The 25,443-nt window shown below is 45.0% G+C and overlaps 1 protein-coding gene across 1 annotated transcript in view; it reads left to right on the forward strand.

The window, feature by feature from the left end:
• Positions 1 to 25,443, forward strand: part of LOC147596808 (homer protein homolog 1-like) — a 77,953-nt gene that overhangs the window by 34,159 nt on the left and 18,351 nt on the right. Inside the window, exon 4 of the mRNA XM_086769552.1 lies at positions 20,747 to 20,903. Within this exon, the coding sequence (XP_086625678.1) occupies positions 20,747 to 20,903 (157 nt within the window). The remainder of the gene's footprint in view (positions 1 to 20,746; positions 20,904 to 25,443) is intronic.

A 25,443-nucleotide genomic window follows, 5' to 3' on the forward strand; every position in this document is an offset into this window, starting at 1 on the left:
TGGTCCGCTGATGATGGTCCTTGTCTACTCCCGCAGTGATCGGGCAAGGGAGGGAGTTCTTCCGAGGAAGGCTCAGGGCGCGCCAAAGACGTCCCCCTCTCAGCCGGTCCTGCGGTCGAGCAGAGAGGGTCCCACCTGGGTTGCCAAATTGACGCGCGGATCAAACTCTACAACTCGGAAAGAGTTATAAAGCAGGCATGTTTATTCACGCCGGGTGTGTGAGGGATCACTCCTCCAAAAGCACGCACACCGACAGCACATTTTACCAAAAATTTATATGGTGCAGGTATACATATTCATAGGATTGCACAATACAGACATACATATGCATAAGTGAGGCAGGGTTATTAAAAAAACCTACTTGCGTTAGCATTTCAGATCTGTCTCTGGTGGTTGTTCACTTCTTCAGGGGTCTTATCTTCCTCTAGATGAACTTCAGTCATTCACCCATGCTCTCCTTTCACTTGGTGATTTCAGCAGTTTCCCGACTTCTGACCAAATTTGTGGTGGAACTAACATTCCGAATTTGCGGTGGAACTAACATTCCGTCCTTTGCTAGACATATTAGTCCTTGACAAATACCAGTTTCTTGACACATACCAGTCCCTGATAAGCTTAAGTGAGTTTCAAGGCAAACAGGATTGTTAGGCATTCTCTAGCAGACAGTTAGTCTCCTGAATCAAGCAATATTTAGCAGACCGTTAATTCCCTGTATCAGCATTAAGAAACAGGCATTCTTTATTGCGGCACCAGATGCATGGGGGATCCTTCCACCTAGCGTGCATGCTGGTCTGAAAATCCAAACAGAATATATTTAGTGATTTCATACATAATCATTAATAATTCCCAGAATACTAATACATAATCATCAGTTTTCCTAGAAATCATTATAATATTCCCCACCCACTTGTGCATGCTCAGTCTTTTGAGTCAAGGGTTTTCTGGGGTCTGGGTCCCCTCCTTAAAATCTCCATATACAGTCTTGAGAGCAGGTCGTGTTGCTCCTTGATTTCCTGGCTCCGAAGTGTTGGCTCAGGGCCTATTTTCACATCTGGTTTTCGAGGCCTACCTTTGTTCTACCACCTTTCTTAATTACCCCAGACATGCTAGGCTAACTTCTAACAAACGAGATGTTCTATTTTCTTAACAATTCTAAAACTCCTTCTTCCCTCTAAGGATAAATAGATTTCATATAAAATTTAACCTATGTGACTACAGTTTTACAGTTAGCAAGAATCACTTCATGTTGATATTTAATTTTCAAAAATCATATTATTCTAAAATTATAGTGATTAAGCATTTTATGTCATATAACACTTAGACAATGGGACTCGCTTTGAGAAACCTGGTCTACTAGGGGCTGATGGGGTCCGTCTTTCAGAGAAGGATGTTAAAGGAGAGTCCAAGACGACCCTTTCACCGAGTCACAGGATTCAGACTGGACCTCCTTGCTTTCTGAACTCCTTCCCAGGAAGGAGCCTAGATGTGGCTGGATCCAGACTTAGCCCCAACTGTGAAGAGTTCAGATTCTAGCTTCTGTTACAGAGTTGGTTTATTTCAGCTCAAGCTGGGCCCCTCCCGCGAGGGACCCCCAACACAGAAACTCCTGGGCAATTATACCCTTTACAATCTAAGTCCAAACCCCCCCATGCACTCTTCACATGCTGTCCACCAACAGTTAGTCTGATGGTATTTCAGGGCTGAGATCTCACTCCTCATTGGGTCCTCTCCTTATCTCTAGTCAGGCCATCTCCTTTATCTTCAAAGTTTGCAGGTGGTCACTAATTTCCTTGTCTCCTGGCTTGAGTCAGCCTCCAAGGCCCCTCAGTTATCAAGGTCTTTGTCAGTTCTCTGCTACCTATTTTGAAGGTGATCTTTTTCCTTGAGTCATGGGTTTGGTTTCCCTTATCTTGTAGATTAGGATGTCCCATACTCCTTTGTTACCTCCTCTGCATAGTCATCCATGCTAAGGAACAGAGTTCATTTAAAATTCACTTATGCTAAGTTTTAAACAAGGCCTACTCGTGCTAAGCTATAAGCAAGCTACAGTTCAACCACACTTGATTCTAATTTAGCTTACCCCTAAGCAGTCACACAATTACTTCTAACATTCTATAAGTACATTTATTTTAATCTCCAACAAAGGGGAATAGCGTCATCGGCCATAGGCTTTGCCAAACTGATGAAGAGAGCTTTCAACTAAAGCTGCTGGGGGAAGGGAACCTCAGTCCATCCCACTCTTACCAGTTTGATGACAGTGCCACCAATAGATGCCCAGAGCCTGGAGAAGGATCACAGGTCAGCAGGAGAGCACCTGAAGAGCAGCACAAAGGAATTCCAGCCGCTCCAGCCAGCAAGTCGGCTTCACTGGAGGCCCGACTTAAATGCCTCTGTACAAATACATGGAGCATGTGGAATAAACAAGGGGAGTTAGAGGCATGTGCACCCATGCCTGCAGGGCTATGATCTTATTGGTATAATGGAGACATGGTGGGATGGCTCCTATGACTGGAGTATTGCAAGGGAAGGATACAGGCTCTTTAGGAAGGACAGGCAGGGGAGATGAGGAGAGGGTGTTGCCCTCAATGTCAACAGCCAGCTGGAGTGCATGGAGCTCCACCTGGGGATGGATGAGGAGAAGAGGAGGCTCCAGGGAGACCTTATAGCGGCCTTCCAGTACCTCAAGGGGGCTTATAGGAAAGACTGGGAGAAACTCTTTAGCAGGGCCTGTTGTGATAGGACGAGGGGTAATGGTTTTAAAATAGAGGGAGGTAGATTCAGATTAGACATCTGGAAAAAACATTTTACACTGAGGGTGGTGGAACACTGGAACAGGTTGCCCAGAGAGGTGGTGGAAGCCCCATCCCTGGAAACGTTCAAGGCCAGGTTGGATGAGGCTCTGAGCAACCTGATCTAGTGGAGATGTCCCTGCTCCTTGCAGGGGGGTTGGACTAGATGACCTTTGAAGGTCCCTTCCAACCCTAATGATTCTGTGATTCTATAATCAAGCATGTTTAACTAATGCTACCTTTGACTGAGGAGAAGTCCTGCAATCTTCCCTTCTCCCATCTTTTCCAGGAAAGGATTAAATGAGAGTAGACATGCTGTGAGTGTCACTTTCTAGCATGCAGCTTTTCTTGATCCTATCTACTGACCATGAGCACTGGAAGAAGTGGACGAATGACCAGACCTTGCAAAGGCAACCCAACAGTGCAGCCCAGTCCAACATGGCCTGTGCTGGGCTGACCCACTCAGTGTGGTTTAATTTAAAGATGAGTGACAGAGCAAGGCAGGGTCGGGTGGGGGATGATGCGACACAAAAAAGGCTGTTGCAGAGAGGGTGGAAATAATTTGTTCAGATAGTGGCAGTAGGCAGGACAAGAAGTACTCATCACAGAAGGCAGCAGACTTCTCTGAGACATCTCACTATACCCCATGTTGCTTATATAAGGCCAAGCACATTCATGGTCTTTCAAACATAATTGATTATGTCATTCCTTTACCTTAAACTTCTCTAATTTGCATCACACTCCCTCTGTATATTACTGTTTGAAAGTCACAGGAATAAGAAAAAAAATGAAGAATCATGCATTTCATACAAACCATTTATATTAACTATAATTTATCTTCTTCAGTACATTATTTTGATCCCATTAAATTTCGGCAGGAACGTGAGCTCTTAGTGTACAAAATCATCAATGCATGCTCAAACTGCACAATTTAAACAATGTAACAGATGATTTATTAATCAACTCCATATGAAGCATCATGATAGCTATACTATTACATGGAGAAAACAGGCCTCCACTTGCAATCACTTAAAAAAGATAATGGAAAAGCACAAATCAAAAACATGTGACTTCTCCACTACTTACAATATAATATTTTAAAAAAACCAAACTAGATTGTATATGAAGAACTCAGATATTTTAGAAGTACCTTTCTTTCAAACCGGGGAATCTCAGAGGAAACCGAGAAGTGCACACGCACCTCAGCACTGGCCAAAGGCACTGGTCCTACCTGACTCTCAAGGCAGAATGGCAGGCACTCGCCTGAGGGCAAAGGCTGCAGCTCTGGCTGGGGGGTCTGCACCATCTACCTCAGTGGTGGCTGATGCATCCATGCAAAGGGAGCTGCTGATGGGAGAGGCTGCAGTGCAGACCTCGGACTGCAGGAAGTGCCTGGACCTTTCTCCTGGGGCAGGGACAGGCAGCAGTCCTGCCTGCAAGAGGTGTGCCCAGGTGGAGGACCTCCTGCAGCAGGTGGCTGAGCTGCAGGAGGCCATGAGAAGGCTGTGTAGCATCAGGGAGGCTGAGAAGGACTTAAATAGCTGGTTCCAAGTGCAGTTTGCACTGGAACCACAGCCCCTGACCAAACAGCCAAAAAGTTCCCCACTGGCACATGCAGAAGGGAGCGGGGACAATGATGCTAAAGAGCGGAAGCTTGCAAAGGCAAGAGGAGGAGGAAGAGGAAGCAGGAGGAAGAGCCTTCCCCTGAAACCTGAGGTGCCCTTGCAAAACCACTTTGCTGCTCTGCAGGCTGAAGAAGTAAGACCCAGCACATCAGGAGAGATGCTGGAGTTGAGCAAGGCAGCCTGGCCTGCTCATATAATGACCAGTGCTACCAAGAAGAGACGATGGGTGATAGTAGTGGGTGACTCCCTTCTGAGAGGTATGGAGGCACCCATTTGCTGAGCTGATGCGCTCTCTAGAGAGGTGTGCTGCTTACTGGGGGCTTGTATCAGGGATGTTACCAAGAGACAACCAAACATAGTACTGCCCACAGACTATTATCAGCTGCTGCTGTTTCATGTGGGTGCCAGTGATACAGCCAAGAGCAGCATGAGGAGCATCAAGAAGGATTACAGAGCCCTGGGAGCAACAGTTAAGGACTCTGGGCGCAGGTAGTCTTTTCATCAATCCTCCTGGTCAAAGGGAAGGGGCCTGAAAGGGCCAGTCGAATCTGACAAGTCAACGAATGGCTACAGGAATGGTGCCACAGCCAGGGGTTTGACTGATTAGACCACGGGACTCATTTTGAGAAACCTGGTCTACTGGGGGCTAATGGGGCCCAACTGACAGAGAAGGGGAAGACTGTCTTCAGCCAAAGGCTTGCCAAGCTGGTAAAGAGGGCTTTAAACTAACATTGCCTGGGGAGGAGAAGCACAATTCATCCCACTACTGTCAGTATGGTGCCAGTGCCAGGAACATGTGCCCAGAACCCGGGGAAGGATCGCAGGTAAGTATGAGAGCACTTAGAATGCAGCTCAAAGGAATGCCAGCTGCTCCAAGCCAGCAAGTCGGCTTCAAAAAGGTCCCAGCTTAAGTGCCTCTATGCTAATGTGTGTAGCATGGGGAACAAACAAGAAGAGTTAGAGATGTGTGCACGCCTGCAGGGCTGCAACTATATTGGCATCACGGAGACGTGGTGGGAGGACTCCTATGACTGGAGTATTGCAATGGAATGATACAGGCTCTTTAGGAAGGACAGGCAGAGGAGATGAGGAGAGGGTGTTGCCCTCAATGTCAACAGCCAGCTGGAGTGCATGGAGCTCCACCTGGGGATGGATGAGGAGCTGGCAGAGAGTTTATGGGTCAGGATTAAAGGGAGGGCAGGGAAAGAGGACATTATAGTGGGGGGTCTGCTACAGACCACCTGACCAGAAGGACTGAGCGGATGAGGCCCTCTGCAGTCAGATAGGAGCAGCCTCATGTGCACAAGCCCTGGTCCTCATGGGGGCTTCAACCATCCCGATATCTGTTGGAGGGACAACACAGCAGGGCATAAGCAATCCAGGAGGTTCCTGGAATGATGATAACTTCCTTCTCCAAGTGACAGAGGAGCCAATGAGGAGAGGTGCTATGGTGGACCTTGTTCTCACCCACAAGGAGGGGCTGTTGGGGAAAGTGGAGCTCAAGGGCAGCCTTGGCTGCAGTAACCATGAGATGGTGGAGTTCAAGATCCTTGGGGCAGTGAGGAGGGCACACAGCAAGCTCTCTGCCCTGGAGTTCAGGAGAGCAGATTTTGGCCTCTTCAGGGATCTGCTTGGCAGAGTACCATGGGATAAAGCCCTGGAGGGAAGAGGGGCCCAGGAAAGTTGGATGATATTCAAGAATCACCTCCTCCAAGCTCAGGATCAATGCATCCCAACAAAGAGAACGTCAGGCTGAAACGCCAGGAGGCCTGCATGGATGAACAAGGAGCTTCTGGACAAACTCGAACACAAGAAGGATGCCTGCAGAGGGTGGAAGCAAGGACGAGTAGCCTGGGAGGAATACAGAAAGACTGTCCAAGTGACCAGGCATCAGGTAAGGAAGGCTAAAGCCCTGAAGGAATTAAATCTGATCAGGGACATCAAGGACAACAAGAAAAGCTTCTATAGGTACATTGGGAACAAAAGCAAGTCCAGGGAGAATGTAGGCCCTCTCCAGAAGGAAACTGGTGACCTGGTTCCCCAGGACATGGAGAAGGCTGAGGTACTCAATGACTTTTTGGCCTCAGTCTTCACTGGCATGTGTTCTAGCCTCACTGCCCAAGTCGCAGAAGGCAAAGGGAGGGACTGGTAGAATGAAGAATCACCCACTGTAGGAGAGGAGCAGGTTCAGGACCATCTAAGGAACCCGAAGGTGCACAAATCCATGGAACCCAATGAGATGCATCCACAGGTCCTGAGGGAACTGGCGGATGAAGTTGTCAAGCCGCTGGCCATCGTATTTGAGAAGTTGTGTCAGTCCGATGAGGTTCCCACTGACTGGAAAAGGGAAAACATAACCCTCATTTTTAAAAAGGGAAACAAAGGAGACCCGGGGAACTACAGGCCGGTCAGCCTCACCACTGTGCCTGGCAAGGTCATGGAGCAGATCCTTCTGGAAACAATGCTAAGGCACATGGAGAGCAAGGAGGTGGTTGGTGACAGCCAACATGGCTTCACGAAGGGCAGATCGTGCCTGACCAATTTGGTGGCCTTCTATGACGGGGTTACAGCGTTGGTGAATAAGGGACAAGCAACTGACAATCTACCTGGACTTCTGCAAGGCATTTGACACTGTCCCACATGACATCCTTCTCTCTAAACTGGAGAGGCATGGGTTTGATGGACAGACCACTCAGTGGATAAGGCATTGACTGGATGGCCACACTCAGAGAGTGGTGGTCAACGGCTCAATGTCCAAGTGGAGACCAGTGACGAGTGGCGTCCCTCAGGGGTCCGTGTTGGGCCCGGCCCTGTTCAACATCTTTGTCGGTGACATGGACAGTGGGATAGAGCGCACCCTCAGCAAGTTCACTGATGACACCATGCTGTGTGGTGCGGTCGACATGCTGGAGGGGAGGGAAGCCATCCAGAGGGACCTTGACAGGCTGGAGAGGTGGGCTCGTGAGAACCTCATGAAGTTCAACCAGGTCAAGTGCAAGGTCCTGCACCTGGGTCATGGCACAAATACAGGCTAGGTAGAGAATGGATTGAGAGCAGCCCTGAGGAGAAGGGCTTGGGGGTACTGGTGGATGAGAAGCTCAACGTGAGCTGATAATGCACGCTCGCAGCCCAGAAAACCTGCCATATCCTGAGCTGCATCAAAAGGAGTGTGGCCAGCAGGTCGAGGGAGGTGATTCTGCCCCTCTACTCTGCCCTGGTGAGACCCCACCTGGAGTACTGTGTCCAGCTCTGGAGCTCCCAACATAAGAAAGAGGTAGACCTGTTGGACCGAGTCCAGAGGAGGGCCATGAAGATGATCAGAGGGCTGGAGCACCTCTCCTATGAGGACAGGCTGAGAGAGTTGGGGCTGTTCAGCCTGGAGAAGAGGAGGCTCCGGGGAGACCTGATAGCGGTCTTCCAGTACCTAAAGGGGGCTTATAAGAAAGATGGGGAGAAACCCTGCTAAAGGGCCTGTTTTGATAGGGTGAGAGGTAATGGTTTTAAAATAGCGGTAGATTCAGACTGAATATAAGGAAGAAATTTTTTTTACACTGAAGATGGTAGAACACTGGAACAGGTTGCCCAGAGATGTGGTGGATGCCCCATCCCTGGGAACATTCAAGGCCAGGTTGGATGAGGCTCTGAGCAACCTGATCTAGTGGAAGATGTCCCTGCTCCTTGCAGGGGGGTTGGACTAGATGACCTTTAAAGGTCCCTAACTATTCTGTGATTCTAAATATCCTTTAATAATAATAATAGAAAATGAATCATTTTAAAGGACAAAGACTGTGAGTATGATGCTACATTGCATGTACAAGAAGGTGAATTCAGTACTTTGTCTACATATTTTGAAGTTCTGTTTCATGATATTAAAAAATATTAAATGTACAGCAATAAACTTGCATTGCAGAAAAGCTGCACTAAAGAAAAAAAGAGTAAAAGGCAGACAGTTAAAACTTTTAGTCTTTAGGTATTGCTAGAAAATTTTGTTTAGGTTTTTTTTACTTTTTTAAAAAATATTTGTTAATACTTTTTAATATAGAGTATTTTTAGGTATAGTAAACTTGTACAGTTTTTTACAATAAAATATGTGTTTAATATATCTTTTTGAATATAATGGAGTTAAACACTAGCACATTGTGCTTGACTTGAAGAAAAATCTTTAAGTAAGTCTACCAATAATATTTCACAAAGCTAGTGAATGACTAATTGGTTTTCTTTTGATTATTTCTCATTTATTCCACAGGCTTTAAAGAGTTAGTGTCATTATCCTTTACTGGCTTCATTCATGTAAGACAATCTGCAGCCGTGTATATTTATTGAGTGTTCATCTTATGATGCTGTATTTATATATACGTAAGATGAAATCCAAAACATACAGCAACCACAGTAACACAGCTGGGAGATGTTAAGTGAGTGTCCCTAATCCCCAGCATCTATTTCCCAATTCAGAAATCAAAAAAGTGTTCCTAAAAGAATCTGAGAAATCAAGCTGGTCTATGGCAAACAAATTACTGAATAGGTGACAGTCTCTGGAATAAAATCTCTGCAGAGCGTGGACTATACTCACCAAAACAGCTATCATCCTTCTTACTCTTTCCAAATGGATGCACTACTAGTTAATAGCCTTAGATGTCAGCTTCAAATAATACTCTACATTAATATTAGAAACTCAGCAGAGTAAAACTCATTGCTTGGTCATTTTCCATATTAGAGGTACATCAGAGCATTCATATTTGAGAACTGAAAAAATGACCACTTCTGTCAAATTTTGAAGCTCTGGGCCGCAGAATATAGAAGACCTGAATCACAATTAAAAAAACATCAGGTTGCAGATTCACCACAGTCAGAGCTCGGAGTTTTGGATTAATAGTCAAACTGAATGGTAAGTGCAAAGAAACGTACATACAACAGCTCTGCCCCAAAATATACTGGCATGCCCACTCACCTTCAACTCTCCTAAAATTTCAAATTTTAAGTACATGTATCAGGCAACAATTAAATATAAATTTATTTTGTAGGAAAAATTTAAATTACAGTATATTTATAGGTTAAAACCAGCCATTACTGTACTTTTTACAGCACTGACAGCAGTATGTCAATGTGCTTACGACACCAAAGAGCAATGTGCAATCAAGTTTAGGATGCCCTACTGACTGTCATCTCCAGTAGCATTGAAACTATGCAACATTCTCCCAGTAAGGTGCTTCTGTTTACTCCTTTTCTTTGCAAGGAGCTTTGCTTTTTAACTTAGTATATTAACTCTATAGTTCTAAATGTAATATATTGTCCATGCTTATGGAATCATTATTAGAAATATCTACAGGTAAGTTAATTACATAAGCATTACAATGAAAATAAAATCTGATTACACACATGAGCAGACTTGATTTACAAATTACACTCTTGAAATTCAGTGCAACAAATGGAATAAAGGTAACATTAACCAATATTGCCTCTTAAGTTGCCTCTTAATGACTGCTTCTTGTCAATAAGTTGCATCTTCAATAATGCATCTGTCATCACTTAAATATTAGACATTACAGAATATAGTACTTATACTCAAAATGATTCTTTACAAATAATGTAGTGAAGTATGTTGAATTCTTTCCCTGACGAAGCAACAAAAGAACACAATACATAATAATACTAATTTATTTTGCATGTGTCTGGTGTAGGATGCAGACTGTCAGATTTAAAAAAAAAAAAAAAAACAAACAAAAAAACCAACTCCAAAACAACAAACAACCTTAAAAGTGATATTTAAGAAAAATAGAAAAGTTTTTCATCTACTCTAGACAGGTAACTTAACTAACATGGGAAAACATAGCAAGAAAGTGAATAAATTAGGACTAGACTATTGCTTATTTTTAAAGGATCTGGAACCTCTGTGAATGACAGAATGAAATTCTCGGCAAGCTCTCTGCCCTCGACTTCAGGAGAACAGACTTTGGCCTCTTCAGGGGTCTTATGGGTAAAGTGCCATGGAATACAGCTGTTGTGGTTTTGTTTAGTGAGGGGGGGGGCCTAAGGTGGTAGCTTCTGTAGGAAACTGCTAGAAGTTGCTCCCCTTTGTTCAGTGGACTTGGCTGGGCCTAGGGCGGACCTGCTGCTGGCCAAGGCCGAGCCGATTGGTAGCAGAATGTCCCATGATAACGCCTCTGCGATAACGTATTTAAGACAGGGAAAACAGAAAAAAAAAAGAGAAGAAAAGATGTGAAGAAGCTGAGCAGGGGCAGAGGCGCAGAGGGGGAGGCACAGGCCTCATGGGCCTTGCAGGCCTCACCCTCTGGCCTCTTGCCAGGCGACCGACTGGGCCTGACTCGGCCCAGCCTGGCTGCAAGAAGTGGAGAGGAGATGAGCTGGATGATGTTAAGAGATTCTGAGAGGTGTCTGCCAGCCTGTTATGAAGAACTTTTCATGTGAGAGGAACGGCTGCAGACGCCAAGGTCAGTTGTTAGATACCTGGAGTATCAGGGACACTTAGTGAACAATCCAGACCGAATGGAATTGTTATGTTTGTGAGCAGCAGGCCTCAAGGACATCACTGAAGCCGCTTGTGAGAAAGTAATGAAGCTGCCTGTAAGAAAGTACTGAAGCCACCTGTGAGAAAATAATGAGGCCGCCTGTGAGAAAGTAATGCAGCTTCCTGTGAGAAAGTAAACGAAGCAACCTTGAAGAAGATCGCAAACAACTTTGAGAAAGTGAAAACATGAAAAGTACGGGACTTTCCAGGTTAGCTAACTGCAAGTAGGAAGGATATGCAAATGTAACCGTTAGAGCTTAAGCCAATCACGCAATGACTAGTAGGCATATTTTATCTTAGCAATATAAATATGCGCACCCGGGACTAATAAATCGAGCTACGCTTATTACTCATATTGAGTCTTTGTCGTACGTTCCTCCGTCGCTCGCAAATGGCGCCCGAACAGGGACTTACTAGAAGACACTGCTATCGGAGCAGCGGAGGCAGAGAAGCACTGGGAGCAGTGACCAGGGGGCAAGATCGACTACGTATTTGTCCTTCAGATGCGACGATCCGGAGCCTGAACCGTTGAAACAGGGGTTCGCCGTCTGCCAGGGCTACAGGACAAGCTGCAAAAAAGGGGTGCCTTAATCAGGGAGCACCAATTGTGAGTATGTAATCAGGGAAAAAGGGGTGCCTTAATCAGGGAAAAAGGGGTGCCTTAATCAGGGAGCACCAATTGTGAGTACTTAATCAGGGAAAAAGGGGTGCCTTAATCAGGGAGCGCCAATTGTGAATACTTAATCAGGGAGTAAAAGGGGCGCCTTAATCGGGGAGCGCCAATTGTGAAACTGCCGGCAGTAATGGAAAAGGAGGTAGCCCTAGAATTATTATGCTCTCTATGAGAGGACTGAGTTATGACTTGGCCATCCTAGAAGCTTTGCTGCAGTGGGCAAAGAAAAGGGAATTAATCCCCACAGTTGATGATCCTTTTGAACTCCCGACATGGGAAAAGATAGGAAAAAAGCTGTGGGATGAAATAAGTAAGGGATCTCCACCGTGTGGAAGCTAATTAACGAAACATTGATAAGCATGAAAGCCGAGCGTTCAGTTGCCGCATCTGCTTTTGTGGCCTTAACTCCAGCCGACGGGTCCACCTCCGCTACCAGCATGCTGTTCTTGGGTTTAACGAGCCCTGCCGCCGCCCCGGCTGGTGCTGAGGGTGGGGGGGTTCGAGCCCCAGCAAGGACTCCAGGAAGTGCAGCCACAGCCCCTATAACTATAGATATGTGGGCACCAGAGGGAAAAACTGCCAAAGGCTTTCACCACCTGCCTTTTATGACAGGGTGACAGCATTGGTGGACAAGGGACGAGCAACGGATATCATCTACCTGGACTTGTGCAAAGCTTTTGACACTGTCCCACATGACATCCTTCTCTCTAAAGTGGAGAGGCATGGCTTTGATGGACAGACCACTCAGTGGATAAGGCATTGACTGGATGGCCGCACTCAGAGAGTAGTGGTCAATGGCCTGATGTCCAGGTAGAGACCTGTGATGAGTGGCATTATTCAGGGGTCCGTGATGAGCCTGACCCTATTCAACACCTTTGTCAGCGACATGGACAGTGGGATAGAGTGCACCCTCAGCAAGTTCACCGATGACACCATGCTTTGTGGTGCAGTTGACATGCTGAAGGGGAGGGATGCCATCCAGAGGGACCTTGACAGGCTGGAGAGGTGGGCTCGTGAGAACCTCATGAAGTTCAACCAGGCCAAGTGCAAGGTCCTGCACCTGGGTTGGGGCAATCCCAGGCACAAATACAGGCTAGGTAGAGAATGGATTGAGAGCAGCCCTGAGGAGAAGGGCTTGGGGGTACTGGTGGATGAGAAGCTCAACATGAGCTGATAATGATAGAATCATAGAATCATAGAATGGTTAGGGTTGGAAGGGACCTTCAAAGGTCATCTAGTCCAACCCCCCTGCAAGGAGCAGGGACATCTCCAACTAGATCAGGTTGCTCAGAGCCTCATCCAGCCTGGCCTTGAATGTTTCCAGGGATGGGGCTTCCACCACCTCTCTGGGCAACCTGTTCCAGTGTTCTACAACTCGCATTGTAAAAAATTTTTTCCTAATATCCAATCTGAATCTACCTCCCTCTATTTTAAAACCATTATCCCTCATCCTGTCACAACAGGCCCTACTGAACAGCCTCTCCCCATCTTTCTTGTAGGCCCCCTTGAGGTACTGGAAGACCGCTATCAGGTCTCCCCGGAGCCTCCTCTTCTCCAGGCTGAACAGCCCCAACTCTCTCAGCCTGTCCTCATAGGAGAGGTGCTCCAGCCCTTTTATCATCTTCGTGGCGTCCTCTGGAATTGCTCCAACTGGTCCATGTCCTTCTTATGTTGGGGGCTCCAGAACTGGACACAGTACTCCAGGTGGGGTCTCACCAGGGCAGAGTAGAGGGGCAGAATCACCTCCCTCGACCTGCTGACCACGCTTCTCTTGATGCAACCCAGGATGCGGTTGGCCTTCTGGGCCGCAAGGGCTCATTGTCTGCTCATGTTGAGCTTCTCCTCCACCAGCACTCCCAAGTCCTTCTCCTCAGGGCTGCTCTCAATCCATTCCCCGCCCAGCCTGTATTTGTGCCTGGGATTGCCATGACCCAGGTGCAGGACCTTGCACTTGGCCTTTTTGAACTTCATGAGATTGGCACAGGCCCACCTCTCCAGCCTGTCAAGGTCAATAATGCACGTTCGCAGCCCAGAAAGCCAGCCATATCCTGGGCTGCATCAAAAGAAGTGTGGCCAGCAGATCAAGGGAGGTGATTCTGCCCCTCTACTCTGCTCTGGTGAGACCCCACCTGGAGTACTGTGTCCAGTTCTGGAGCCCCCAGCATAAGAAGGACATGGACCCATTGGAGGGGTTCCAGAGGAAGGCCATGAAGATGATCAGAGGGCTGGAGCACCTCTCTTATGAGGACAGGCTGAGAGAGTTGGGGCTGTTCAGCCTGGAGAAGAGGAGGCTCTGGGGAGACCTGATAGCGGTCTTCCAGTACCTCAAGGGGGCCCACAAGAAAACTGTAGAGGGACTTTTTATGAGGTCATGTAGTCAAAGGACAAGGGGTAATGGCTTTAAAGTGGAAGAGTGTAGATTTAGATTGGACATAAGGAAGGAATTTTATACAGTGAGAGTGGTGAGGCACTGGAACAGCTTGCCCAGAGAGGTGGTGGATGCCCCGTCCCTGGGAACATTCAAGGCCAGGTTGGATGGGGCTTTGAGCGACCTGGTCTAGTGGAAGGTGTCCCTGCTCCTTGCAGGGGGATTGGAACGAGTCCTTTCCAACCCAAACCATTCTATGATTCTATATCTGGAAATAATAATTTCAAATGATTGTGTTTATTTTTATACTTCAGTTGTCACCAGTGCATTTATTACATGTTTTACAAGACATCGTGCTTTTTAAGAGCACTCTGTGCATGTTGAAGGAGTATTACCAATGTTGCATTTCAGTGTTCTGTAACAAGTTCATTTAAACCTACTGTTTGTGTGTTGGAATTGTCTATCAATGTTTTTGTGAAAAGAAGTTGTTATAAGGACCCCACAGGACTAGTGATATTAGGGTTTTTTGTTTTTTAAAAATGACAGCTGTAAGATCTACCTCCTTGCTTTGCGTATGTAAATATATTTTCTAGTATGCCAGTATAGTAACTACATTTTGCTCTGCATTGACCATTACTGAAGATATTTTTTGAAACTACCCTGTTGTAATTTTTGATGGTGTAGAGTAGAGGTTACAAAATTTTTACATGCTTTGCATTTTTTCTGTCCACTTCATGTATGCAGTGTGAGTGCCTAGTTTTAGTTTATTGTCCTCCTAAATACCACTAGCTAGAATAACTCTACATTTTGAGGGTCACTTGTCATGATGATTCTCATGAGAATCATTTGTGTTGCTAACGGTAGCTTCAAGTTTCTTAGTTAGCTATTACCAAAAAAGTGCAAATTTTTTCAAACCCTTTGAAATTAATTGAATTTTGTACTAGATAAGGTTTTTATTATAAATAAATAAAAATTCATATAGGTTACTCTTTTTTTTTAATACTAAAAAGCTGGAGTGAAGACATATATATATTATTGTTTAACCCAGACAGAAAATGCTTTCAGGTGCTTTCTGACAATTTTTTTCATATAGAAAGAAAAAAATCTTTTTGTGTGTGTGAGCGTCAAGGAACACTGTCTCAATCAGATGGAAACTACTATTTCTAAAAATGTATATTCCAAAAGATTCCAGTTATTTTCCAAGCACCATTATGTTTTTCAAGTTGATGATAGAACTTAGTTTGGAAATCAACTGCTTTGGTTGGATTTAGTTGTTAGCTGTAATGAAGGCTCTCTAAGGCACTATGAAGGCACTATGTAACACTTAAATGAAAGAGATGGAAACTGAAGTATCCAGGATTGTGTTAGTGCTGGTTAAATGGACATGTTTTTGTAGAGGCATTTCATAATGTTAAATTGGCAACTAGGTAGGCATACCTTTACTCCTGGAGCTGTTGATCAATCGCTGTTGATCAATCACTAGGTGCTTTTCAAAAGAAAAGATGGTGTGATCTCCAATGAGTTCAGCTATAGGGGACATGAGAGTTGCTGAAGCTGGCCATGCTTCACTGAAATAACACTAGCATAACAAGTTCATTTCTTCCACGATTAGGAAAGCTATATTCTGCTCTGACGTGATAGTACATACTTACACTGTGAAGGTCCAAAAGGAGTGGACTGGAGCACAGGGAAAGGCACATGTGGGGCCACTTGGCAGCCATGGGGCAAAGGTTGGAGCTTCATGCGCAGGACGAGGTGCCACAGCATCGCACAGCGAGGATGGCTGGTGGAGTGGGAACTGCGTTGCTGCCGAGAGGGTTGGCGAGCTTAGACAAGTGTGGGCACCTCTGTGACAGAAGACAGGGGTAAAGGTTTGAAGGGGGTTGTTGTCAAGATAGTGATCAAGGGAAGAGATATTCATGTCTGTATGAACTGGAAGGGACTGACAGGAGTTAACAAGGTCAAAATGAGAGGTGTGGAGGTCATGCTTCAGTGTACATCTTACTACTTGTAATTTTTAATCTGCACATGCTGAAAAATGTTCAGTTTCACTTTGTTATAACACATCTTCTCTGGCCAGGTATATCTTCTTCTGCAACTGTTCTTCTCTATGCTTTGCATATCTTGGTGTAGTAGTTGGGGGCTGTGTTATTTCAGCAGCATAAGTGTAGACTACTGTTCTGATTTTATTTAGTGGGGGGGGGCTACGGTGGTAGTTCCTGTAAGAAGCTTCTAGAAGTAGTTTCCTCTTTGTCTAGTGGACTCGGCCGGGCCTAGGGCAGACCCACTGCTGGCCAGGGCTGAGTCAATTGGTAGCAGAATGTTCCCTGATAATGCCTCTGCGATAACGTATTAAAGAAAGGGAAAAACAGAAAAAAAAAAAGGAGAGAAGATGTGAAGATGCTGAGCAGGGGCAGAGAGGGGGATGTGCAAGCCTTGTGGGCCTTGTGGCCCTCACCCTCTGGCCTCCCGCTGGGTGGCCGACTGGGCCTGACTCGGCCCAACCCGGCTGCAAGAAGTGGAGAGGACATGAGATGTGAAGAGAACCTGAGAGGCGTCTGCCTGCCTGTTGTGAAGAATTTCTTGTGAGAGGAACAGCTGCAGACACCAAGGTCAGTGAAGAAGGAGGGGGAGGAGTAACATGGCTCCTGGCCAGAATTCCCCTGCAGCCTGTGGTGACAACCATGGTGGAGCAGGTTGTCCCCCTGCAGCCCATGGAGGTCCACGGAGGGGCAGAGATCCACTTGGAGCCCGTGAAGGACCCCATGCTGGGGCAGGTGGATGCCTGAAGGCGGCTGTGTCTCGTGGAGGGCCCGCTGCGGCAGCCGTTCTGAAGGGACTGCACCCCGTGGAAAAACGACCCACGCTGGAGCAGTTTGAAGAAGGACTGCAGCCTGTGGGTAGGACCCCACGCTGGAGCAGAGGAGGAATGTGAGGAGTTCTTCACCTGATGACAAAGCAGTGATGTAAAACAACGTGTGATGTACTGACCATAACCCCCATTCCCCCTGTGCCGCTCAAGGGGGGAAGGAGGTAGAGATAATGTTAAGCCTGGGAAGAGGGAGGGGTAGGGGGAGGTTATCTTGTTCTCTGTCTCATTATCCTGCTTTGGTTTTAGTAATAAATGAATAGTTTTCCCCAAGTCGAGTCTGTTTTGCCCATAACGGTAATCCCATAACAGGATTTCCTCCCTGTCCTTATCTCAAACCTCGAGCCTTTTTTCTTATATTCTCTCTCCCTATTCTCTCGGAGGGTGGGGGGAATGAGAAAGAGACTGCATAGTCTGGTCCCAATCGAAGCTGAACTACGACATTTGTCAAGAAAGTATTAGAAAAAAAGTAAGTTGGCACTGCCAGGATTGGTTATGGGCTTACTCACTTGCATGAAATTGCTGGTGTGGATATTTGTTTGCTGGATCAGAACATCAAAGAGGAATTGTGAATATGATAATTAACTAGATTTTTTAGCATGTTTTTTATGGAATTTTTTTATCTTCTGTGCTACTGTAAATAAAAAGTAAATCTGATCAGTGAAACAGAAGAGTAGACATTGTTACAAAAAATAATTCTCATCTTCTTTCATATGTGAGTCAGTGTTCCTTATGAAATAGGATTATCGTTATTTTAGTTTAGTCATTTAAGATTTAAAATTTCCAGTGGTGAACTTCTAATTAGTTGAATAGATCATGAAATGCTAGAGCAATTTGAAAGAACACGTATTCTTCTTTTGAAGGAACTTGTATTCCTGTTCAAGAGGATTAAGTGGTGTACTTGGAAGGAAATACTGGAGTGTGGAAGAATCAGACATCACGTTTTAGTGAAATAGTAGATGTGATCTGAATTGGTAATGAATGTTCCTCAGTGACTGGTTGACTTTGAACACCTAAGGAGCTTTTGTAGGAATCATAATGGTTTTGAAATATGCTTTTATGGGATGGACTCTGCATATGCATGAAGCGGACGAAAGAAACTTGATGGGCAGAATGGTGACAGAATGTTTAAGTATTCATATGTAGAAAGTTCAAATAAACCTATAAACTCACATGCAAAATAATAATAATTTATAATTAAATTAAGCATGTTAAAACATATTTATTATAATAAATGATTATATTATACAAGTTACTTGTAATTCACCATAAACTTATATACAAAATCATTTTGGCCAGAGTTACAGATCATTGATTTTCAATGATGCCTTTAATAGTAAGCTAATTAGACAAAATGAATTATTTTCTATATGTATTTTCCATATAGATGTGCACCTCACATGCTGTGGACATTATACAAGTAAACATTAATTAACTATTCGCATAGTAATACATTCACCTGATGTGTCTGAGATGTTTTTCCCTTGCATACTGAGTGCAAGGATAAGGTCTGTGTATGATGGCAGACTAATTATCCATGAAAAAATAAAGCTGTCACAAATGGGAGATTTAGACTCTTAAAGAATCACTGTCAAAGGTATTAGCAAAAGTGGTTTTAATATGATATTGTTAAAGTGCGACTTAACAAAGTTCAATGGCAAGGTTCACTCTATTAATTACTGCATGGAAAAGCATAGAAAGGAAAATTGAGTTATATTCGAGTTAGAAAGCTTCACAGAGAGAGATACCGAAGACGAAGAGAGTAGGGAGGGAGGGCCCTCCCATTGAGTCAGAGGTTCAGAATGGACCCCCTTGATTTCTAAACTCCTTCTCAGAGAGGAGTCTAGGTGTGGCTAGGTCCAGATTTGGCCTCAGACTTGGTCAGCAGTTTATGCCGAGGGATTATATATGCAGGGTTTGTGTAATGTTGCACTAGCATCAATTTAGTATGCAAAATTACCAAGGCAAAATCAAAGTTATCCTACTACAACATTATGTGCGCTATCGGTCATTTACCAAAGATGATCTGTTGATGAAAGGTCTCTCTACCTCGAGGAGCAATCTTGAGGGGCATCCCAGCTCAAGGGGACATCACCACCATGCAACAATGCTACCTAGCAAGGAGAGCTCAAAGAAGGCCCACTTAGGCTGTCATATTTATGGAATAAAGTGGTTGGCTCGTAGACAAATTACATGTGATGGGGAAAGATATGCATGAGACTTCTTGTACCCACAACTTTATTCCTTGATAAATGAGTCTTGTAAAAGCCAACAGCTATTCATGTGTCAATTGCATGATCGGTGTTCCAAGCTCATATGGTGGACAAGAAGCTCAACATGAGCTGACATGTGCGCTCGCAGGCCAGAAAGCCAAACGCATCCTGGGCTGCATCAAAAGAAGCGTGGCCAGCAGGTCGAGGGAGGTGATTCTGCCCCTCTACTCCGCTCTCGTGAGATCCCACCTGGAGTACTGCATCCAGTTCTGGAGCCCCCAACATAAGGAGGACATGGACCAGTTGGAGAGGGTCCAGAGGAGGGCCACAAAGATGATCAGAGGGCTGGAGCACCTCTCCTATGAGGACAGGCTGAGAGAGTTGGGGCTGTTCAGCCTGGAGAAGAGGAGGCTCCGGGGAGACCTTATAGCGGCCTTCCAGTACCTCAAGGGGGCCTACAGGAAAGATGGGGAGAGGCTGTTCAATAGGGCCTGTTGTGACAGGACTAGGGGTAATGGTTTTAAAATAGAGGGCGGTAGATTCAGATTGGATATTAGGAAAATTTTTTTTACAGTGAGGGTGGTAGAACACTGGAACAGGTTGTCCCGGGAGGTGGTGGATGCCCCATCCCTGGAAACGTTCAAGGCCAGGCTGGATGAGGCTTTGAGCAACCTGATCTAGTCGGGGATGTCCCTGCTCCTTGCAGGGAGGTTGGACTAGATGACCTTTGAAGGTCCCTTCCAACCCAAACTATTCTATGATTCTATTCATCAATGCTCACTGTGCCACTCTGCTCCTTTATGGGTTTTCAGATAACAGATTGAAACTAGAGGAGTTGGCCTGGCTATGGCTCAGACCTCCTCTGGAGCCTGCACCAAACCACCGCCAGTCTGGTCAGGGGGTCGAGCGCACCTGTCACAAAAGCCCTATGTTTCCTCAGAGAGTATCTAAACTGTAAGCAAGGATTATTCCTCTATAGGCTACTTCAAGAGACCCAAACATCAGCTTCCTCTGTGCAATAAAGCAAAAATATGTCTATGAATCTTGATCTTTGGTCTCTTTGCTGATATTACTGAAAAAAGGCACATTAACAGTATTATGGTGTTGAAATTCAAAACTTTTGAATCTGTAAGTAGACATTAAATATGGTATTTAATAAAGAAAGTATATTTCAGGCATATAAGATTTGCATTAAGACAACTAAGCTGTAGTTCCAAAGCACTACATTAGCTCTTTTTAATCAAGTTGGTGACAAATCTTTTTTTACAATATATTTTATAAAGTAGTAGATTTAAAAAGCACTTACTCTCAATATGTATATTTTAAAATGGTGACTAATCATATACGTATTCTAGAATTACACGCTGTTGCTTTTGGGAAGCTGATGTGGATTTCATCATCCTTAAAATTTTATTTTAAAAGTGTACCTTGTTGAACTGGGAGGGTAGAGGTTGTTTTCCAGTAATGATATATCTATATTAAAAAAATTGTTGATTAATATTTTCTGAATTTAAAGTTTTGATTATTTGAGCACTTGGATTCTCATTTGGACAGCCAGTCATAGGATTTTTGCATAATTCTATTTTTCCTGGATATTTTGAAAAAAAATTATAAGACATTTTAAGAAAAAAAAGAGAAAGAAGAGATTTGAGGGCTCTGACCATTCTCATTCTGTCTGTGTAGTTCGACAATCAGCAAGCATTGGGAGGCAGAACTGGCCACACTCAAGGGTAATAATGCTAAGCTCACAGCAGCCCTGCTGGAGTCCACGGCCAATGTAAAACAATGGAAGCAACAGCTTGCTGCATATCAGGAGGAAGCAGAACGTCTTCATAAGCGGGTAAGTCAAGGCAAACAGTCAGGATCCTTGAGATGGAGGTACTGGTGACTGTATTTGCTCATTTTGAAGTAAAATAAGCTTATTTTGGGGGCTTTAGGCTAATCTTTGAGATAGAAATTAATGATGACTTTAAAATACATAGGGTTCCTCAGTTGGGAAATTATTTCTTTTGTAGCAACTCCTTTTCTGCAGAGTTTTGTTGCAGGATGAGTTATCTAACCTGTGATACTTCGGACATGTCTGCCAGCATGCACTCTTCATTTGCTGCCAGCTGCATCACATCTGTTTCAGGACCTTCTCCATAGCATTACACTTTAGTCTCTCTTGTATTTAAGTCCATAGAAACTTGACATCAGATCTGTAAGTTAAAGGAACCCTGTTGTAGTTTCCACATATAACAAAAGCCAACAGCTTCCTTTCATCTTTGCACCTAAAGAAAACTGAATGTAGATTCAAACTCATTATATACAATTAGAAATCTGCCTCTGCTTTCATACAGGAAGGGCAGGGTCCTGTTCCCTTCACTGTAAATTTTGTTTGCAGAGATCATTTGACTAACCAGAAATTAGAGCACAATGAGGGCAGAAATGCCAGTGTTTGAGAGAGGAATAAAGTGTATGCAAGGCTGAAGGCTGCGTTATGAAAACAAGTATATAATATTTTTATTTCTCTTCTCTTTTCACACATAACTCTATATTGTATATTTTATTCATCTTAATTTGTCATCATAGTTTAGGACATATTTTTGTACAAAATTAAGGCAAGATTAGCATATGTATGGAGGAAAGATGTCTTTGATGGAGCTGTACTAGTTTTGTTAATAACAGTTAACTTAGAAAAAAAATCAAAGAGATTAACTTAGTTAAGAAAATAAAAACAAAAAAAAAGCCCTATATGCTTTTTTTGCATGAAGACTGGTTTAATGAATATGCTGACAGAAAGGAAAGGTCAAGTAGCAAACATGTCAGACAGTTTGATTTTATATGCTGTACTCTCTTAAATGAAATAAAGTATGGCAATTACAGTTAGCCAAATCCTCCAAATTGTGAAGAGTTCTTTCAGACCTGTGCTGGATCTGTCCAACTGGAAGCTAGTAGTCCCAGGAACAAGGATCATATTGATCTGAGGAGAAATTCAGCAGGCTGCATCTAACCTGGAGGTCTGGAAGAACAGCAAGAATTCCCTTGAGCTTGAGAAACCTGGGGAAATGGCAGGTTGTTGGGGCTGTGCTATATCTAGACTGACTTGCAGATGAGGATCTTGAAGTCCCAGCCAAATGAGTTGATAGGGAAGAATGACAATTTCCATCGGACTGTTAACTGCGTGTGCCATAGTTGGATGCACAAAATGCATGAAGTGTAATTAAAACTGGTGCTTTTTGCAAAGTGATTTAATTTCAATAAATTGGCAGTTGCTGACAAAACTGCTTTGCTTCAGAAATTTTCCAGTCAGGACCAAGTGTGTCATGTGTGTCTGTACAGAGAAAGATTTTCACTTGGTCAGCTCATTTAAGCTTCTCCTCTGGAAGGGTGGAAGTTCACCCTTCAAACTTGTGCTCCAAGTTTGTGAATAGATTATAATAGTCACAGTTGATGAAATTATTTAAATTATAACATATTATAATTACTATAGTACAAAAGTTCAGGTGGATTTGATCACCAGATTCAGGTTTTACAGTGAAGAATTCATTGCTAAAACTTGGACATAATGAGGTAGTATTCTTCATAATAAAATATATTAACAACTTTTGTTGCAGAGCTAAGACAATACAGCAGCTGAATTATTTGCCTGCCCTGTCATGGGGAGACCCAATCAGACAAGATGGGCAAGGCCCTCTGGTAGAAGATACCTTTTTCTTGATGTTACTCTCTTAGTAAAATCTTATTTAAAAACTCTTATTGGAAAAAACAATTAAAGAATATAGGATTTTTTAGCATGTCACTTAGCTTGTACCTGATACTACAGTTTAGAGAAATAGTAACCATGTCTTTGTAGCTACATTCATTAATAGCTGATTATTTTTTGTAACTGTTGTAGTTTAGCCCCACTTGGGACCAAGCTATGCAGTTCCTCACTCGCTCTCCCCACCCTCTGAGGCAACTGGGGGAGAGAGAATATAACAAGAAGCTTGAGGTCTGAGATAAGGACACGGAGAGATCATTCAAGTTACTGTTATGAGCAAAACAGACTCAACTTGGGGAAAACTACTTCATTTTATTAACAAAACCAAAGCAGGATAATGAGAGAGAACAAAAACATCTTCCCCCTACCCCTGCCTCTTCCCAGGCTTAACTTCATTTCCAATTATCTCTACCTCCTTCCCCTCCCCAAGTGGTACAGGGGAGAATAGGGAATGGGGATTGTAGTCTGTTCATCACACATTATTTTCTGCCACTCCTTCCTCCTCGGGGTAAGAACTCCTCACATTGCTCCCCTGCTCCAGCGTGGGGTCCCTCCCACAGGCTACAATCTTTCATGAACTGCTCCAGCACGAGTCCATTTCCACAGGGTGCAGTCGCTCAGGAACTGGTTGCCTCAGCATGGGCTCTACACACACCACAGCCTCCTTCGGGGATCCGCCTGCCCCAGCATGGGGTACTCCACATGCTGCAGGTGGGTCTCTGCTGTTCCGTGAGCCTCCATGGGCTGCAGGGGAACAGCCTGCTTCACCATGGTTATCACCATGGGCTGCAGGGGAATCTCTGCCAGGAACAACTTGACTCCTCCTTCCCCACTGACATCAGCTGTCCCTCTCAGAAAAAATTAGAATCACAGAATCATAGAATGGTTAGGGTTAGAAGGGACCTTCAAAGGTCATCTAGTCCAACCCCCCTGCAAGAAGCAGGGACATCCCTGACTAGATCAGGTTGCTCAGAGCCTCAACCAACCTGGCCTTGAACGTTTCCAGGGATGGGGCTTCCACCACCTCTCTGGGCAACCTGTTCCAGTGTTCTACAACCCTCAGTGTAAAAAAATGTTTTCCTAATATCCAATCTAAATCTAACCCCCTCTATTTTAAAACCATTACCCCTTGTCCTGTCACAACAGGCCCTACTGAACAGCCTCTCCCCATCTTTCTTGTAGGCCCCCTTGAGGTACTGGAAGACTGCTATCAGGTCTCCCCGGAGCCTCCTCTTCTCCAGGCTGAACAGCCCCAACTCTCTCAGCCTGTCCTCATAGGAGAGGTGCTCCAGCCCTCTGATCATCTTTGTGGCCCTCCTCTGGACCCTCTCCAACAGATGCATGTCCTTCTTGTGTTGGGGGCTCCAGAAATGGATGCAGTACTCCAGGTGGGGTCTCACCAGGGCAGAGTAGAGGGGGAGAATCACCTCCCTTGACTTGCTGGCCACACTCCTCTTGATGTATCCCAGGATGCGGTTGGCCTTCTGGGCCTCAAGGGAGCATTGCCTGCTCATGTTAAGCTTCTCATCCACCAGCACTCCCAAGTCCTTCTCCTCAGGGCTGCTCTCAATCCATTCTCCATCCAGCCTATATTTGTGCCTGGGTTTGCCCCAACCCACGTGCAGGACCTTGCACTTGGCCTGGTTGAACTTCATGAGGTTCGCACGGGCCCACCTCTCCAGCCTGTCAAGGCCCCTCTGGATAGCATCCCTCCCCTCCAGCATGTCGACAGCACCACACAGCATGGTGTCATCAGTGAACTTGCTGTGGGTGCACTCTATCCCACTGTCCATATCACCGACAAAGATTTTGAACAGGACTAGGCCCAACACTGACCCCTGAGGGACACCACTCATCACCGGTCTCCACTTGGACATCGAACCGTTGACCACCACTCTCTGCATATGGCCATCCAGCCAGTTCCCTATCCACCGAGTGGTCCGTCCATCAAACCCATGTCTCTCCAGTTTAGAGAGAAGGATGTCATGTGGGACAGTGTCAAATGCCTTGCACAAGTCCAGGTAGATGATATCCATTGCTCTTCCCCTGTCCACCAATGCTATTATCCCATCATGGAAGGCCACCAAATTGGTCAGGCACAATTTGCCCTTAGTGAATCCATGTTGGCTGTTACCAATCACCTCCTTGTATTCCACGTGCCTTAGCATGGTTTCCAGGAGAATCTGCTCCATGACCTTGCCAGGCACAGAGGTGAGGCTGACCAGCCTGTAGTTCCCCGGGTCTTCCCTTGTTTCCCTTTTTAAAAATGGGGGCTATGTTCCCCCTCCTCCAGTCATCGAGGACCTCACCAGACCACCATGACTTCTCAAATACAATGGCCAGTGGCTTGGCAACTTCCTCTGCCAGTTCCCTCAGGACCTGCGGATGGATCTCATCAGGTCCCATGGACCTGTGCACCTTCAAGTTCCTCAGATGGTCCCGAATCTGCTCTTCCAGTACAGTGGGCAGTTCTTCATTCTCCCAGTCCCTGCTTGCGCCTTCCACAGCTTGGGTGGTGAGACAAGAGCCCTTATTGGTGAAGACTGAAGCAAAAAAGTCATTAAACATCTCAGCCTTCTCCATGTCCCAGGTAACCAGGTCACCCGTTTCCTTATGGAGAGGGCCCACATTCTCCCTG

The sequence above is a fragment of the Chlamydotis macqueenii genome, chromosome W (assembly GCF_036417535.1).
Source record: "Chlamydotis macqueenii isolate bChlMac1 chromosome W, bChlMac1.mat, whole genome shotgun sequence".
NCBI lineage: Eukaryota > Metazoa > Chordata > Aves > Otidiformes > Otididae > Chlamydotis > Chlamydotis macqueenii.